The 18,625-nt window shown below is 46.8% G+C and overlaps 1 protein-coding gene across 10 annotated transcripts in view; it reads right to left on the bottom strand.

Moving 5' to 3' along the window:
* Positions 1-18,625, bottom strand: part of garnl3 (GTPase activating Rap/RanGAP domain like 3) — a 443,046-nt gene that overhangs the window by 68,419 nt on the left and 356,002 nt on the right. For 7 of the 10 annotated variants that reach the window (XM_078226419.1, XM_078226417.1, XM_078226420.1 and 4 more), the window contains 5 exons: positions 18,275-18,376; positions 13,950-14,061; positions 9,217-9,315; positions 3,266-3,382; positions 1,097-1,266 (listed from right to left, as the gene is read on the bottom strand). In XM_078226419.1, coding sequence (XP_078082545.1) covers positions 1,097-1,266; positions 3,266-3,382; positions 9,217-9,315; positions 13,950-14,061; positions 18,275-18,376 — 600 coding nt within the window. The remainder of the gene's footprint in view (positions 1-1,096; positions 1,267-3,265; positions 3,383-9,216; positions 9,316-13,949; positions 14,062-18,274; positions 18,377-18,625) is intronic. The other 3 variants (XM_078226423.1, XM_078226422.1, XM_078226424.1) reach the window with 1 other exon arrangement.

The raw sequence follows: 18,625 nt of genomic DNA, 5'->3' as shown, positions 1-18,625 counted from the left end.
GTCCCAGCTTCTGTTTCCCACACCTGAAGCAATGATTCAGCCCAATGGGTCTTCACAATTTCAAGCGGCGCCAATCAATCACTGATCAATCACAGGGGAATGGGGAAGGAATAGGTCCATCAAATTTAAGGTGAAGAGTGTGACACTTGTGCAGACATTTGCATCAGTTGCACAGACTCACTCATTTGCATCTCCATTGGAGATACCTTTCACAATGTCAAAGATTGTCCACAATTTGTGAAGGGATGCCAGCACTAGAGGGCTCATCAATATTTGGAGACTCTTTTAGTTTGAGTTCTTTCTAATCAAAGGTCCATCAGGATGGACTAACTGGACAGCGTTCTATCCCCTTCAGACTTCACAGTGACGTCACACCATTAACCCAAAGACCCTGCTCCCCCTGGTACACCATGTGAAGCAAAGCTCCAACCCAAAGGGTTGTGAATCTGTGGAATTCCCTGCCCAGTGAAGCAGTTGAGGCTACCTCATTGAATGTTTTTAAGGCAAAGATAGATAGATTTTTGAACAGTAAAGGAATTGAGGGTTATGGTGAGCGGGCGGGTAAGTGGAGCTGAGTCCACAGAAAGATCAGCCATGATCTTATTGAATTGTGGAGCAGGTTCGAGGGGCCAGATGGCATATTCCTGCTCCGAGTTCTTATGTTATGTTCCAACATATAGAAACATAGAAGATAGGAGCAGGAGGAGGCCATTCGGCCCTTCAAGACTGCTCCATCAGTCATCATGATCATGGCTGATCATCCAACTCAATATCCTAATCCAGCTTTCTCCCCATAACCTTTGATCCCATTCACCCTAAGTGCTATATCCAGCCGCCTCTAGAATACATTCAATGTTTTGGCATCAACTACTTCCTGTGGTAGTGAATTCCACAGGCTCACCACTCTTTGGGTGAAGAAATGTTTCCTCATTTCCATTCTAAATGGTCTACTCCGCATCCTCAGACTGGTACACCTGGTTCTGGACTCCCCCACCATTGGGAACATCCTCCCTACATCTACCCTGTCTCGTCCTATCGGATTGACTTGACCGTGAGACAGGGGCAGGGACAAATCACCGCGGTTAGCGAATCTTACCCTGATGTACTGGAAATCCTCGACAGGCGACTCTGCGGATGTTTGCAGGCTTGGGAAGCTGTTGGACCTGTTGAGGTTTTTCTTTGTAATGAGCAGCAGCTTGTTCCGAATGGCTATGACAATCCGCAGCTCAGCGCTGTGATGTGTGTTGATGGCGTACAGATGGCAGCCTTGTGAGGCAAAACAGTAGAGATAAAAATAGTGTCAGCCTGTGACGTGACGAGATATCTCAGCACCGCTCATTGAAGATTGTGGCTGACACCCCTCCCCGCGGGATGTTTTCCCAAGGCTGATGGAGTGAGCCATCGGCCACCCAAGAATGTCCTTCCTCAGACTAGGAGACCAAAACTGCACATAGTACTCGAGGTGTGGCCTCACCAAGGCCCTGTATAACTGCAGCAAGACATCCCTACTCTATACTCACATCTTCTTCCTATGAAGGCCAGCATGCCATTAGCTTTCCGCACCACCTGCTGTACCTGCATGCCAACCTTCAGCGACTGTTCCACCATGAAACCCAGGTCACGTTGCGCTCCCCCTTTTCCGAAACTGCCACCATTCAGATAATAATCTTCCTTCCTGTTTTTGCCACCAAAGTGGATAACCTCAAATTTATCCACATTATATTGCATTTGCCAAGTATTTTCCCACTCAGCCAGTCTGTCCAAATCACCCTGCAGCCTCTTAGCATCCTCCTCACAGCACACACTGTCTCCTAGCTTAGTGTCATCTGCAAATTTGGAGATAATGTATTCAATTCCTTCGTCCAAATCATTAGTGTATATTGTGAATAGCTGGAGTCCCAGCACTGAACCTTCCAGTACCCCACTAGTCACCGCCTGCCACTCTGAAAAGGACCTGTTTATTCCCACTCTCTGCCAACCAGTTCTCTATCCATGTCAATACATTACCCCCAATACCATGAGCTTTAATTTTGCTCACTAATCTCTTGTGTGAGACCTTGTCAAAAGCTTTTTGAAAAGCCAGATACACAACATCCACTGGTTCACCCTTGTCCACTCGACTGGTCACATCCTCAAAAAATTCCAGAAGATTTGTCAAGCACGATTTCCCTTCAGTGAATCCGTGCTGACTCGGACCGATCCTGTCACCGCTTTCCAAATGCTCAGTTATTACATCCTTAATAATTGACTCCAGCATTTTCCCCACCACCAGGTCTATAATTCCTTGTTTTCTCTCTCCCTCCTTTTTTAAAAAGTGGGGTTACATTAGCTACCCTCCAATCCATTGGAACTCTTCCAGAGTCTATAGAATGCTATAAAATGATCACCAGTGCACCCACCATTTCTAGAGCCACTTCCTTAAGTGCTCTGAGATGCAGAGCATCAGGCCCTGGGGACTTTCATAGAATCCCTACAGTGCAGAAGGAGGCCATTCAGCCCATCGAGTCTGCACCAACAACAATCCCACCCAAGCCCTATCCTTGTAACCCCATGTAATCCCCCTGACCCTAAGGGGGAATCTCACCCAGACCCATTTCCCGTAACTCCAAGTATTTACCCCGCTAATCCCTCTAACCTACACATCTTGGGACGCTAAGGGGCAATTTAGCATGGCCAACCCACCTAACCTGCACATCTTTGGAGTGTGGGAGGAAACTGGAGCACCCGGAGGAAACCCACGCAGACACGGGGAGAACGTGCAAACTCCACACAGTGACCCGAGGCCGGAATTGAACCCAGGTCCCTGGTGCTGTGAGGCAGCAGTGCCAGCCACTGTTCCACCATGCCGCCCTTTATGCGACCTTCTGTGAATTTACATGTCAACTTCTTTGCAATGATGTCAAATATTTGTTGCAGAGCAATAGTTGCATTGTAACTGCAACCTAAAATGAGTTTGCAAGTGACTAATGTACTATAGAGTTACGTAGAATTATACAGCACATCGACAACTTAACATATGCATGTCCCACACGAGCTTCCTCCCAACTAACTTTCTCTCAACCCTACAGCAATAATATGGATTCTGTACTCTGAGCATAGAGCCATGCCCCCAGTGAGCTTGGCTCAGAGAATCTGGGCTATCTTACTGCAGCGGGATCTCCACTGTTGGTGAGTAACCCTCATTTGTTGGCCAAAGAATGTATCAAATATTTTGCTGACCCTCTGTCTGGGGAACACATCCTCAAGTGGCACCAATCTCCATCACCTTTTGTTTTTTCAAGCTTGTTGTCCTTGCAGTCGGATTTGCTTTTCACCGGTTGCCTTTCTTCCAGAGCTTTCTTGATTGCGCTCAGTCTGAAGACAAACAGGCGCGCATCTTTCCCTGCAGGGAGAAGCGACACATTTTGCTTAGACTCAGTGACTGACAAGCAGTGAAGGCAGGCGCAACCTTCACTGCAACCTCAGTGTGACACGTACATCTGTTCACATTGGAATCCATCCAGCAACAGTGATGGAGTGAGAAAACACAAGCTGAATTGCAGATTGCTTTGGCGTTACCATAAAACCAGAGAATCTCCACAGTGTAGAAAGAGGTCATTCGGCCCATCGAGTCTGCACCGACCGTCCAACAAGGGCATCCCACCCAGACCCACCCCGGCCACCCTATCCCCGTAAACCCATGCATTTACCATGGTCAATCCATCCAACCTACCCATCTTCGGACTGTGGGAGGAAACCGGAGCAACCAGAGGAAACCCACGCAGGCACGGGGAGAACGTGCAAACTCCACACAGACAGTGACCCGAGGCCAGAATTGAGCCCAGGTCCCTGTGGCTGTGAGGCAGCAGTGCTAACCACTGTGCCGCCCGTTACGTTACTTTAGTGCCTGCCTTCCGGGCCTTTCTTTTCAAATCTCGGGGTGTGGGTGGCACAGACAAGGCAACAATTTATCCCCCATTGCTAGCTGCTTTCCGTAGCAACTGTGATTACAACTGAGTGGGTGGGTTTTAGATAGGTCTTTCGGAGGGCATCAGTGACTCTATTAAGTGGGGAGGTTTTTTAAAATAACAAAACATTGGCTTTTATTCTCATTTCTGCCGCTACCAATCCACAAATCACCAGATCTGCTGAATTCAGATATATAATTCATCATTCTTTTCTTTATTCTTTGTGGGCAATGCTGGCAAGGCCAGCATCAGTTGCCCATCACGGTTTGTCCTTGAATTGAGTGGCTTGCTGGGCCATTTCAGAGGGCAGTTAAGAGTCAACCACATTGCTGTAGCTCTGGTGTCACATGTAGGCCAGACCAAGTATGGATGGCAGATTTCCTTCCCTAAAGAGCATTAGTGAACCAGATGGGTTTTTCCAACAATCAACAATGGTTTCATGGTCACCAGTAGATGTTTAGTTCCAGAATTCAAATTTCACTATCTGCCATGGTGGGATTTGAACCTGGGTCCCCAGCGCATTACCCTGGGTCTCTGGATTACTAGCCCACTACGCCACGACCTTGACATTCACTGCAGAATTGGTCATTTCACAACCTTTGACCTTTAACTGTCAGAAAGGAATTGTGACCTCGAAATGACCGTTGACAAACTCGTGGCTGAATACTTTACAAGTTGTAGAACCACCTGTTCCTGGTCACCATTACTGAGACTACCCTTCAACATAGTATGGTTTGAATTTACAACCTTTGAGTTACTCTCAGAACCATAAAACAGGCAGATCTGGTTCGGCAGAGTGTAAAATGTTGCACCATTCTATTCTAGATGTTTACAACTTGATGTGGAGGAGAGGAAGGTATTCAAGCACATTTATTCCCGCCTAAATCATGATCGAGCAACTCAAACTCATTGGTTGCTATTGGTCAGAACATTGAAGACAGGAGTTGGGATGTCTCGTTGAAGTTGTACAAGACATTGGTAAGGCCACACTTGGAATACTGCGTACAGTTCTGGTCACCCTATTATAGAAAGGATATGATTAAACTAGAAAGAGTGCAGAAAAGATTTACTAGGATGCTACCAGGACTTGATGGTTTGAATTAAAAGGAGAGGTTGGATAGGCTGGGACTTTTTTCCTCAGAGCGTAGGAGGCTTAGGGGCAACCTTATAGAGGTCTATAAAATAATGAGGGGCATAGATAAGGAAGTCAATATCTTTTCCCAAAGATAGGGGAGTCTAAAACTAGAGGGCATAGGTTTAAGGTGAGAGGGGAGAGATACAAAAGGGTCCAGAGGGGCAATTCTTTCACTCAGAGAGAGGATGGTGAGTGTCTGGAACGAGCTGCCAGAGGCAGTAGTAGAGGCGGGTACAATTTTGTCTTCTAAAAAGCATTTAGACAGTTACATGGGTAAGATGGTATAGAGGGATGTGGGCCAAACGTGGGCAATTGGGATTAGCTTAGTGGTAAACCTTGGGCAGTATGGACAAGTTGGATTGAAGGGCCTGTTTCCATGCTGTAAACCTCTTTGACTCTACGCTTACTTTTAACATGCTACTTTTAACACATGGCAAGAGTTATGAATCAATGTGCGTGGCAGGGCACACATGGGTGGGTTTTGAATTTGGGGGTTACTGTATGGCAGGTGATATGGGACCGGCTGCACAAATATCCACCTGTGGTCAATGGGAATGAACATGGCGGGAGATGTTTTGACAAACAGGGTGGCATAACGCGATTAGGGAAAGGAGCTGTAACAGCGATAAGGCGCAGAGCAGAACGGTTCGAGTCCAGGAAGCGGGAAAGTTTCAGACTGGGAGATTTGTTCTGGCTGGTGGCAGCCACAGCTTTTGGCCAACAATGGGCAACTTTCCTGTTGGCTGTAATCAATGTGGTTGACGCACCAATGTGGGGGGTGAGGTAGCTGATCTAGCAGCCGCCTTATCGGCCAACGGTGAAGCGATCTTTCCCATGCAGTGGTACTCGCCTGACAGCAGGTGTACCTGGCAACAGCTGGTTACCATTCTCCTTTCGCAATTAAATCCAGTCCAAATATAAAAATGTACCATGAGGCATGAGTAAAAAAATCTCAACCTTTCAAATCCCCTCACGTTGACAATTTGTACTGCAATAGAAACCTGCTCCTTTATCCCGGTGGAAAAGCCTGGGGCCTACATTTGCCAGTGTACGCTGGGAAGCAGAGTGCAGCCAATGCAGAGAGAACCGCACACCTCCAGTCCAGGAGTGTAACCGTGCCCTTTGACCATTACAGGGCCAATCTGAAAAGCGTGAGGGTTCACACTGGTGAAAATTCGCATTGTTATGCCAAGTTTTACTCATGGAGCACACTGATTTCTCTTCTAATGAGGAAGACTTTCTTGATATCAATCTTAATTTACTTTTTACTCTTATAATACATCACATTAGGGGAGTTGATGGCCCAGTGGCCTTATCGCTAGACTATTAATGTCCAAAGATGTGCGGGTTAGGTTGATTGGCCAGGTTAAAAAATTGCCCCTTAGAGTCCTGGGATGTGTAGGTTAGAGGGATTAGCGGGTAAAATATGTGGGGGTAGGGCCTGGGTGGGATTGTGGTCGGTGCAGACTCGATGGGCCGAATGGCCTCCTTCTGCACTGTAGGGTTTCTATGATTTCTATGATTAATCCAGAAACTCAGCTGATGTTTTGGGAACCCAGGTTCGAATCCCACCATGGCAGATGGCGAGATCTGAATTCAATTAAAAAAATCTGGAATTAAAAATCTACTGATGACCATGAAACTGATGTCAAATGTCGAGAAAAAAAACCCCATCTGGGTCACTGATGTCCTTTGGGGAAGGAAATCTGCTGTCCTTACCTGGTCTGGCCTCCATGTGACTCCAGAGCCACAGCAATGTGGTTGACTCTCAACTGCCCTCTGAACAAGGGCAACCAGGGATGGGCAATAAATGCTGGCCCAGCCAGCGACATCTATGTCCCACAAATAAATTTTTGAAAAGAATTTCCACCACTTCTCTCAGGGGGAGGTCGGACAGACAGACAGGACATCAGGTACTTGACTCCTTAAGTACAGAGCTAAGAATGTAGATTAAGTCCAGACAAATGTTGCAATTCGTTCTATATACTGAAGAACCTATCAGACTCTGACTCAGCCAAGACTCTGCCACATCATACTAAAAGCACATCATATTAAAACCCTTAGGTTGATGGTCACGATAACATAGGAAACATTGCAACACTTGTAAAGTTCCTGTAGCTAGTACAGGCTTGGAGATATATTACAGTTTCTTTCATTTTCAGTTTTTAATTCTAAAACCAGCAGCAAGAAATGCTCTTTTAATCATTTCATGTAATGGACGTTGTAAACTCTGCATACCCTGGTTCGAAGCCTTGAACTAATATCACTCACCCACTCATTTGTTTATATGCACAATAAGTGTCAACGGTTAAGATTTATCGTTTCAAAGCAGCGAACATGATTACAGATCTACAGCGAGCTGGGTCACTGGTAAAAGCTTTCATCTTGTCATTGGATAATAAAAGCCTGGTCTGTGAGTATGAATGAGCGTTCGATGACAGATTAAAAAGCATGCCTCTTGATGAGACAGCCACAGAGCAGTGTCTGGTGGATAATGTCACCCTTCTGCAGGCTGGCAGCTAGACCCACATCCCGAACACGTTAATGAATCAAACAATTTGGGAGAAATAGGGTGCCAGTCAAAGCTCAGAAAGAGACATCGCCGTTGGGTCCCTCGAGCTTCTGGTTATTCCTGTTTCTGTTACCCTTTAATGGGATGTTGGTGTTGTCGGCGAGGGCAGAATTCGTTGCCCATCCCTGAAGTTCCCTTGAACTGAGTGTCTCGCTGCGCCATTTTTAAGTTTATTTATTAGTGTCACAAGTAGGCTTACATTAACACTGCAATGAAGTTACTGTGAAAATCCCCGAGTTGCTACACTCTGGCGCCTGTTTGGGTATGCCGAGGGAGAATTTAGCACGGCCAATGCACCTAACCAGCACGTCATTCGGACTGTGGGAGGAAACCGGAGCACCCGGAGGAAACCCACGCAGACACGGGGAGAACGTGCAGACTCCGTACAGTGACCCAAGCCGGGAATCGTACCCGGGTCCCTGGCGCTGTGAGGCAGCAGTGCGAACCACTGTGCCACCGGGCATTTAAGAGTCAACCACAGTGCTGTCAGTCTTGAGACACGTGTAGGCCAGACTGGGTAAGGACGGCAGATCTCCTTCCCTAAAGGAAACCGGATGGGTTTTTCCAACAATCAAAGATAGTATCAAAGCTACCTTTACTGAGAACAGCTTTCAAGTCTGGATTTTTTTTCTTTAATTGAATTTAAACTCCACCAGCTGTGTTGGAATTTGAGCTCATATCCCAGGGAATTATCATAGAATCCCCCCTACAGTGCAGAGGAGGCCATTCGGCCCATTGGGTCTGCACCGACTCTCCAACAAAATATCTTACCCAGGCCTCTCCCCCACCCTATCCCCATAACCCCATGCATTTACCATGGCTAATCTATCTAACTACACGTCTTGGACTCCATGGGGCAATCTAGTATGGCCAATCCACTTGACTTGCACATCTTTTGAATTGTGGGAGGAAACCAGAGCACCCAGAGGAAACCCACGCAGACACGGGGAAAACATGCAAACTCCACGCAGACAGTAACCCAAGGCCAGAATTGAACCCGAGTCTCTGGTGCTGTGAGGCAGCAGTGCTAATCACTGTGCCACCATGCCGCCCATATTAGTCTGGGCCTCTGGATTACTGGTCCGGGGACAGTATCACTGCTTCCCCTGGTAAAGGAAGAGGGGGAGTTGTAGAGGCAGAGGGATGTAGGGAGTAAACTCTAGAGGCTTGGTAAAGGGAGTGAGGGTGCAAAAGTGGCCAAAGCTGAGGGAATGGAGAAATTGTACGGCTGGAGATGGTTATAGAGATAGAGGGCGAACAATAGTCAAACAGGATGGATGGGTTTTGTAACAATCGATGAAAGTTGTCATGATCACCATCACTGAGACAAGCTTTATATTCCACACAGTTTTTATCAATTCAATTTAAATTCCACCAGCTGTTGTGGTGGGATTTGAACCCGTGTACCCAGAGTGTTAACCTGGGGCCTCTGGTTACTAGTACAATGATATTAACACCAAGCCACTGTCTTCCTGCATAAATAATGTGTCCACATGCTCACACGTTTCTCGCTCGGACCAGCTAAAGGCCGGCCTCGGAAGATCGTTCTCGTCGGGGTTTACCTTTATCAGCTCTGGTGAACAAGAGGTCCTGAGTTTCCAAAATGTCCATCTGTTTCACCGGCAGTGTCCTGTCAAAGACCGGCACTGGGGTCTGTCCCTCTAAATAAACCAGAAACAACCAGCGTAGAAATTAGACATTTAACAAAAAAAACTCATCCTTTCCTCACTGAATAAAATCATCGGGAAAAAGAGGGCAAAATACTGCAGATGCTGGAAATCTGAAATGAAAACAGAAAGTGCCAGAAATACTCAGCAGGTCTGGCAGCAACTGTGGAGAGAGAGACAGAGACAGAGGTGCGAATTTTACCGTCCCGCCCACCACGGGCATCGGAGCGGGCAAGGGGTGGACCATGGGAAGGCCGTCAAAGAACAAAGAACAATACAGCACAGGAACAGGCCCTTCGGCCCTCCAAGCCCGTGCCGCTCCCTGGTCCAAACTAGACCATTCTTTTGTATCCCTCCATTCCCACTCCGTTCATATGGCTGTCTAGATAAGTCTTAAACGTTCCCAGTGTGTCCGCCTCCACCACCTTGCCTGGCAGCGCATTCCAGGCCCCCACCACCCTCTGTGTAAAATATGTCCTTCTGATATCCGTGTTAAACCTACCCCCCTTCACCTTGAACCTATGACCCCTCGTGAACGTCACCACCGACCTGGGGAAAAGCTTCCCACCGTTCACCCTATCTATGCCTTTCATCCCGCCGTCGGGCGGGATTCTCCGGTTTCAGGGCGAGCAAGTCCAAAAATCCCGCCCAGAGTTAACATTTCGAGTCTGATACGACTCTTTCTCAGAGAAGCAAAGTTCTGAGGAACAGTCATCATGAGTTCGAAACATTAACTCTGTCTCTCTCTCTCTCTATCTCCACAGCTGCTGCCTAACCGGAACTTCCTGGTTAAATTTCAAAATACCAGCATGTCTTTCGGACCGTGGGAGGAAACCGGAGCATCCGGGGGAAACCCACGCGGACACGGGGAGAACGTGCAGACTCCGCACAGACAGTGACCCAAGCTGGGAATCGAACCTGTGTCCCTGTGAGGCACCAGTGCGAACCACTGTGCCACCGTGCCACCCATCTATATCTCATTATGTTTGATGTCCTTTGTCTGTCCATTCTAATCTAACTCCCCACTGGACAGGGGACACAGCATTTTATATCAAAGTTATAAATTACAACCTAAAGTTAAATGCAATTAAAACAAAAAAAAAGAGTTGGTGATCATAGAATCATAGAATCCCTACAGTGCAGTGGGAGGCCATTCGGCCCATCGAGTCTGCACCGACAACAATCCCACCCAGGTCCTATCCCCATAACCCCACATATTTATCCTGCTAATCTCCCTGACACTAAGGGTCAATTTAGCATGGCCAATCAACCTAACCCGCACACTTTTGGACTGTGGGAGGAAACCGGAGCACCCGGAGGAAACCCACGCAGATTGTTTTGGGCAGGCACTTGCACAGAGAAAGGAATCCCTGGGAGGAAGTTATACTGCCGATCACGTCCTGTTACATTAGTGGGCTTGGACAACAGATCGACTCAGGGAAGACTCGCTGCTCGAACTGATGAGGAAGTGGACTGCACCCTGAGAGGGAGAGTCAGTACAATCAGAGTTCATTCCTCCCCTCAATGACCCTCCATCCAGCACAATCACTGGCAATTAGGTTCAATTAAATGTCAATTAACTTTATTTCTAGAATATATGAAGTACTCTGTTCACATTTAACATTTGAACCTTTCTTATTCAGTCACCAAAAACAGGTTTCTCATTATATTTCCAACTCATTCAAGAAAGATGAATAACTTTTAAACATCTGTGTCACACTGGCTTTCAACTCTGTAAAATAAGTAAAGAATAGTGAATACTGAACAAGATGTTGACGCAGACATGTGTGTGTTTGCATGTGTGCATGTTTGGGTGTGGTGTGGGATTATGTACATGAGTGTGTGCATGTTTTTGTGTTTGCATGGGCAAGTAACATTCACGCCACACAAGGGCCAGGCAATGGCCATCTCCAACAAGAGGAAATCTAATCATCACCCCTTAACGTTCAATACCATTACCATCACTGAAACCCCCACTATCAACATCCTGGCTGTTACCATTGATCAGAAATTGAACTGGACTAGCCATATAAATACTGTGGCTACCAGAGCAGGTCAAAGGCTAGGAATCCTATGGCAAGTAACTCATTTCCTGGTCGCCCAAAACCTGTCCACCATCTACAAGGCACAAGTCAGGAGAGTGACTGGATACTCTCCACTTGCCTGGATGAGTGCAGCCCCAACAACACTCAAGAAGCTCGACACCATCCAGGACAAAGCAGCTTGATTGTCATCCCTTCCACAAACATTCAATCCCTCCACTCCTGACGAACAGTGGCAGCAGTGTGTAGTATCTACAAGATGCACTGTAAGAGCTCACCAAGGTTCCTTAGGCAGCACCTTCCAAACACATGAATGTTACCATCTAGAAGGACAAGGAAAAACACCACCTGGAGGTTCCCCTCCAAGTCACTCACCGTCCTGACTTAGAAATATATCGCCGTTCCTTCACTGACATTGGATCAAACTCCTGGAACTCCCTCCCTAACAGCACTATGGCTGTACCTACACCACATGGACTGCAGCAGTTCTAGAAGGCAGCTCACCACCACCTTCCCGAGGACAATTAGGGATGGGCAACAAATTCTGACATAGCCAGCGATGCCCACATCCTGTAAAATGAATTTTTAAAAAAATGTCCATGAGTGGTCATGCTCGAGTGGGGACGTGCCTGCGTGTGCAAGTATTTGTATGATTGCGCAGATGCACATGTGTGTATGATTGTGTATGAATGCATGTGTGCATGTTTTTCTGCATGCGTGTGCATGTACTTGAGTGGGAGCATGTTGTGTACATGATTGCACGTGTATGCGTGCTGTCATGTGCTTGCATTTGTGAATGTGTTTTGCATGTGTGCATATGTAGATGTCTGCATGTTTGTGTACTTGTGTGTGCATGCACTTGAATGGGGACATGTTTGTGTGTGCATGTTTGTGTGAATGTGAGCTTATAGGTGTGTTTGCATGTGTATGTGTAAGTTTGTTGGCAGAGTATTAAAATAAAGTGCATTTACATTTCAAACTAACCTGGCTTGTGTGAGAATTTCTAGTCTTGAAAATAAAGTGACATACTTTTGGATAAATCTAAACAATTTAACATTTAATGTAATAAACATGAGGTAAACAAAAGAAGTTTAAAGCTGTTGAGTTTTTGAAACAAAAATGCTTTGCATTAGTCATCGAGGCGGTGAATATATTCCACAGACTCACAACAGAAAGGGGATTTCAACTTGGACTTTGATTGCTGGATCACATAACACAAATTGCCACTTTCTGGGGGAATCAGAGCTCAGGAGGTTAAAGTTGCCCTGAACCACACATTGCTGTGACCTTTTCCGCCCCTTGGCTGGAGGTTTAATGGCGCGCCCGCCCTGATTCCGGGAGCGGGCGAGGCTCAGAGAACGGCCTTCTCCGTTGGCCTCAGGCGGGACCGTCCGAACCTCGGGCGGACGTGCCGGTAAAATTCCATCCTGTTCAATGGGTTATTGAAACCCAGTTTTATCTCGTGCCCCACAACAAGCTCGAGTAACATTCCAGCAATGTGTTTACTTTAGTGTTGGCAAGCTACGAGTGGCAAGATGCAAAAGGAAAATGCTAACTAATTGGGCCTTGTAATAAACAGCTGCAATTGTGCTAAAGCAGCTTGAGACTTAGTGGGAAGCATATTGACTTCCCCATCGCATTTCCAACGAGAAATTGGCTTCACGATAGTGACAATGTTATTCAGCGTCAAAAGGATTGAAGCCACAAATATTTTGTTCATTGACTGTGTGTGAAAATCCCAGTTGCAGATGCTGTGCTACCAATGGTGATGGTGCCCATTGCAAAAGGTCCTCCTCATTATTCAGAGTGGGCTTGTTGGATGCGGTCAGGAAGCCAATGAACTGAGTCAGTCACAACATTTTTTTTTATTCATTCGTGGGACATGGGTGCCTTTGGCTGGCTGGCATTTAGTGCCCATCCCCAGTCGCCCTTGATAAAGTGGTGGTGAGCTGCCTTCTTGAATCGCTGCAGTCCACGTGCTGTGGGTTGACCCACAATGCCGTGAGGGAGGGAATTCCAGGATTATGACCCAGTGACTGCGAAGGAACGGCAATATATTTCCAAGTCTGGATGGTGAGTGGCTTGGAGGGGAACTTGCAGGTGGTGATGTTCCCATGTATCTGCTGCCCTTGTCCTTCTAGATGGAAGCGACCGTGGGTTTGGAAGGTGCTGTCTAAGGATCTTTGGTGAATTGCTGCAGTGCATCTTGTAGATGGTACACACTGCTGCTACTGCGCGTCGGTGGTGGAGGGAGTGGATGTTTGTGGATGTGGTGCCAATCAAGTGGGCTGCTTTGTGTCCTGGATGGTGTCGAGCTTCTTGAGTGTTGTTGGAGCTGCGCCCATCCAGGCAAGTGGGGAGTATTCCGGCACACCTCTGATTGTCAGGCTGTGGACCATATTGTGCACTCTATCCTCACTGAATGCAACATTCCAATCTGGATTTAAAATCGACTGCAAAACAAATGCTGATGCGAGTGGTGCGAACCCACCAGCGCGAGGAACCAGACAATCGTGCAAATGAGGTTACTGAGTGGCAAAAGATGGTGGGCACCTAATTTCAATTGGAGATGAATGAGGCACTAACCGTCTAACAGTAAGACTCCAGCTTCTGTAGAGATGAGTAGCGATTGTCCCCAGGAATCACTGCAGATCATTTCAAAGGGAAAAGTGCTGCAGAAACACTGAGGCTCCCAGGGCTGGAAAGGAAAGGATGCAAAGAACACCATTTAGATCATCTGACAATGAGCAGAACAGGATGGTGCCAAACGTGGACGCATTCATTCAAATAACTTTTAAGAACATAAATTAATTTCTCCAGAGCTTAGAGGTCGATTGTGATTTCCATTTTATAATGATGCTGAAAGGGCTGCGCTATCACTGAGCACATTCCCTTTCTTTTGCCATAATTCCCTGGTTTGCTGCTTATTACGCTGGAAGTTAAGTACTTAGCCAGCAGAAAATGGGCTACAGACTTTCCCTGAAGTCTGTATATTTATTTATTAGTGTCTCAAGTAGGCTTACATTAACTCTGCAGTGAAGCTATTGTGAAAATCCCTTAGTTGCCATACTCCAGCGCCTGTTCGGGTACACTGAGGAGATTTTAGCATGGTCAATGAACCTAACCAGCACATCTTTCGCACTGTGGGAGGAAACCGGAGCACCCGGAGGAAACCCACTGCAGACACAGGGAGAATGTGCAGACTCCGCACAGACAGTGATCCAAGCCAGGAATTGAACCTGGATCCCTGGCGCTGTGAAGGCAGCAGTGCTAACCACTGTGCCACCTTGTGCTTGGGCTGCCCTGTTCAGCACAGTTCCTTGGGTGTGCAGCAGGACTGGTAGAGGACCCTGCTCTCCCAACTAACAAAACCAAGAACCAATCTGCCTCTCGCCAGAGACACTCCACCTCCTCAGCCTCCCCCCTCATACAGCGAGAGTGATTCTGCAAAAACCTAATCGAACCATAGAATCCCTACAGTGCAGAAGGAGGCCATTTGGCCCATCGAGTCTGCACCGACCGCAATCCCACCCAGGCCCTATCTCCGTAACCCCACCTATTTACCCTGACACGAAGGGGCAATTTAACACGGCCAATCAACTTAACCTGCATATCTTTGGAGTGTGGGAGAAAACTGGAGGAAACCCATGCAGACACGGGGAGAATGTGCAAACTCCAGACAGACAGTGACCCGAGGCCAGAAGGATATTTATTGGTCTGGAGTGAGTGGATAGGCAAAAACTATTCCCACTCCTGAACAAGAGGGCACAAGTTTAAAGTAATTGCCAAAAAAAAGTAGAAGTGATGTGAGAGAGAAAAAAACCTTTTTGCGCAGCGAGTGGTGGGGGTCTGGAATGCGGTGCCTGGCAGTGTGGTGGTGGCAGGTTCAATGGAAACATTAAAAAGTGAATTGGACTGTTATCTGAAAAGGAAGAATGGGTTACAGTGAGAAGGCAAGGGAATGGCATCAAGTGAACTGTTCATTCAGAGAGCCAGTGCAGAACCAGATGGGCCGAATGGCTTCCTTTTGTGCTGCAACAATTCTGTGATTTTGTGAAAACCAATGTTTGTCCAGAGTACGGCCAACACAACGGACATTTAGAAAAAGGGTTTGACAGAAGCTTCAGGCCTATTTAAACGACTGCTCTACACAGATACATGCTGAATATAGGTTTTACCATTTAACAAGACTTTTATTCAGGTTTGTGTGACCTCAAAGAAGAGGGAACAGGTCCTAGAGAGTAGCGGAGCCCACTAATCAGCCCTCACCCTCCTGAACTGACACTGTTACCCCAGGCTCACCCCGTCTTCTGGTGGTTCAGCGGTGCCCTGGGGGTAGGACGGGAAACTGGATAGGTACCTGAGCTTTGTTCCTTCACACCAATTATCGATAGCAGGAAGTCAAGAGTTTGGGTGACCAGTTTGCAGAGGGAGGGAAATGCAGGCCGATGAGACTCAAGGGCCTGGATGTGGATGTAAGCCTCCCAATTAATTTTCCTTCACATCCTCTTGGTATCGGTCAATGGAGAAAGAAGCATCTCCGTGTTTTATCAGAACTTACAGGAACTATTAGATACGGACAAAGGGGGTCTAGGTTGGCTGAGAATGATCGTGGTGTTCCGAAGAGATTCCCACTTTCACTCAGACACTTAGCTTCTAGAATATTCTGTGTAGTTTTGGTCTCCTTTCCTGAGGAAGGATGTTCTTGCTCTCGAGGGAGTGCAGCAAAAGTTTACCAGGCTGATTCCGGGGATGGTGGGACTGATGTATGAGGAGAGATTGACTGGGTTAGGATTGTTTTCGCTGGAGTTCAGACGAATGAGGGGGAATCTTATAAAGACTTATAAAATTCTAACAGGACTAGACAGGGTAGATGCAGGAAGGATGTTCCCGATGGTGGGGGAGTCCAGAACCAGGGGTCACAGTCTCAGGATTCAGGGTAGACCATTTAGGACGGAGATGAGGAGACATTTCTTTACCCAAAGAGTGGTGAACCTGTGGAATTCATTACCACAGGAAGTAGTTGATGCCAAAACATTGAATGTATTCAAGAGGCGGCTGGATATAGCACTTGGGGCGAATAGGATCAAAGGCTATGGGGAGAAAGCAGGATTAGGCTATTGAGTTGGATGATCAGCCATGATTGTGATGAATGGTGGAGCAGGCTCGAAGGGCCGAATGGCCTCCTCCTGCTCCTATCTTCTATGTTTAGCTGAGCTGTTGCTGTGATTAGAATGGATTCGCACGTTCGGGAATACAGACGTAGTTAAGAGAAGCAAATATAGATACGATCCCAGTTCAACATTCACGAAACCCAAGCCCAGAAACAGACAAGATTTTCACACCCCGGGGATAATTGTAACTTTTCGAATGTAAAAGCAGCAATGTCGCCTTAGTGTCCATATTGTCTACCTGTTACGGTAGCATCTGTCTTTATGGCATTGCCCACCCATTCAATTCGACAGAAAGAAAAAAACGGGTGAGACGCTCAGGGCGGGATTTTCCGGCCGCGCTCACCCCAAGACCGGAAAATCCTGCCTCAGGACCTTTGCATGGTCCGTGTCCCGTCCGCTGAAATTCCCGTGGCAGGCGGGATGGAAAAATTCCGGCCTTAATGTAAATGGGTCGCAGCAGGTTATCGACGACTGATCAAACATCTGTCCTTGCCTTAGCAGCAGAAGCAACTTGCCTGGAGTCCAAAAGTGTGCTCCTGCAACTCAAGATACCATTGCAACTTAAAGAGAAACTTGTGAGGCAGCTTTGATTCCCCTGTGGAATATCTTGGTCAGGAAATGTCACTCTGAAGGGCAGCACATTGATTTATATTCTCTCTGCATTGCTTTGATTCCAGTGATTGGGTAGGTAGAAACCTGGCCTTGCTGGCTCACTGGGTTAACAAGGAAAGTTTTCCCTCTGTGTTCCAGGTGCACTGCACCAAAATTTCAAAACCCTTCACAAAAGAGCACATTTACAATTTAATTACTCATGGGTGCAGTGAGGAAATCTTCCCCACATTCATTATTCATCTCAGAACACATTTAGAATCATAGAATCCTACAGTGCAGAAGGAGGGAAGGAGGCCATTTGGCCCGTCGAGTTTGTACCGGCCACAATCCCACCCAGGCCCTACCCTTATAACCCCATGCATTTACCCTCGCTGGTCCCCCTGACATGAAGGGACAATTTAGCATTGGCCAATCTACCTATCTTTGGACCTTGGACATCTTTAAAACAGTGCTTTCTCCTTGGTAAGTCAAACAATGTGAAAGGAATGACTGCTTCACGTAGCTGTATTGGATACTATGGGCGGGATTTTACAGCCACACTCGTCCCGAAACCGTAAAATCCCGCCCGAGGTTAACGGACCTTCCCATTGTCCACCCCTCGCCTGCACTGTGTCCCATGGCAGGCGGGGTGGTAAGATTTTGGGGTATAGCTTTGTTATGTGTTCGATTTGGGAGGTTCTTCACCTGCTTCTTTGCCCATCCGTTCTACTTAGTTGCGTGCACTTTGAAAACAAGTGTTAATATGAAAAAGAGATGATTAAATGGAAGTTTGATCTATATCGAAACAGTTCAGGGGATGTGCACATTGCAAAGTTCCTCCTTATTCCTATTGCCTGCCTATCCAAAGCATCATGCAGCAGAAAGGGAGGCCATTCAGCCCACCAGGTCTGTGCTGGAGTGCTAGTCTAATGCTGGTTCCGACTTACTGAGGAAGGGGTGAACAGCTGAGTGAAACATAGGACCTTACAGCATTGATGTAGTCACTTTGCATTTTCTGACCATAAACATTTAGAGAATTATACACAATCACATTCAATAACTTGACACAATTTAATGATTCAAGCAAACGGAATAGGACAAAATATTTCAAATATAACTAAGATTTCCTTTACAAAAACACGTTACATTTTTCCTTCTTTTTGACCAAGTTAAAGTCTTTACTCCTTCATCCAATGTGCTGCTGGCTGGAAAATGAACCAAGGGTCTGCTAAACTCATCCAGGTCATCCTGTCATGATAGAGGGAAAGTTATTGTGCTTTTTTTTCTCCCCAGTATAAATCCATCATTCGCACTTTCAAAACACCCCAGTAAATCACATCTTTAACTCGCTTATATAGACCAACATTGACCTTGCAGCACGGAAACTGGCCGTTTGGCCCAACTGGTTTCACTCCACACGTCTTTGCGAGTGCACACAGCCAGGAACACAGCCAAGCCAATGGTCTTCCACCATGGACAAAACTTGATTCATGGCTG

This window comes from Mustelus asterias, chromosome 13 (assembly GCF_964213995.1).
Source record: "Mustelus asterias chromosome 13, sMusAst1.hap1.1, whole genome shotgun sequence".
Lineage (NCBI taxonomy): Eukaryota > Metazoa > Chordata > Chondrichthyes > Carcharhiniformes > Triakidae > Mustelus > Mustelus asterias.
This window is presented reverse-complemented; position numbering and strand designations above follow the sequence as displayed.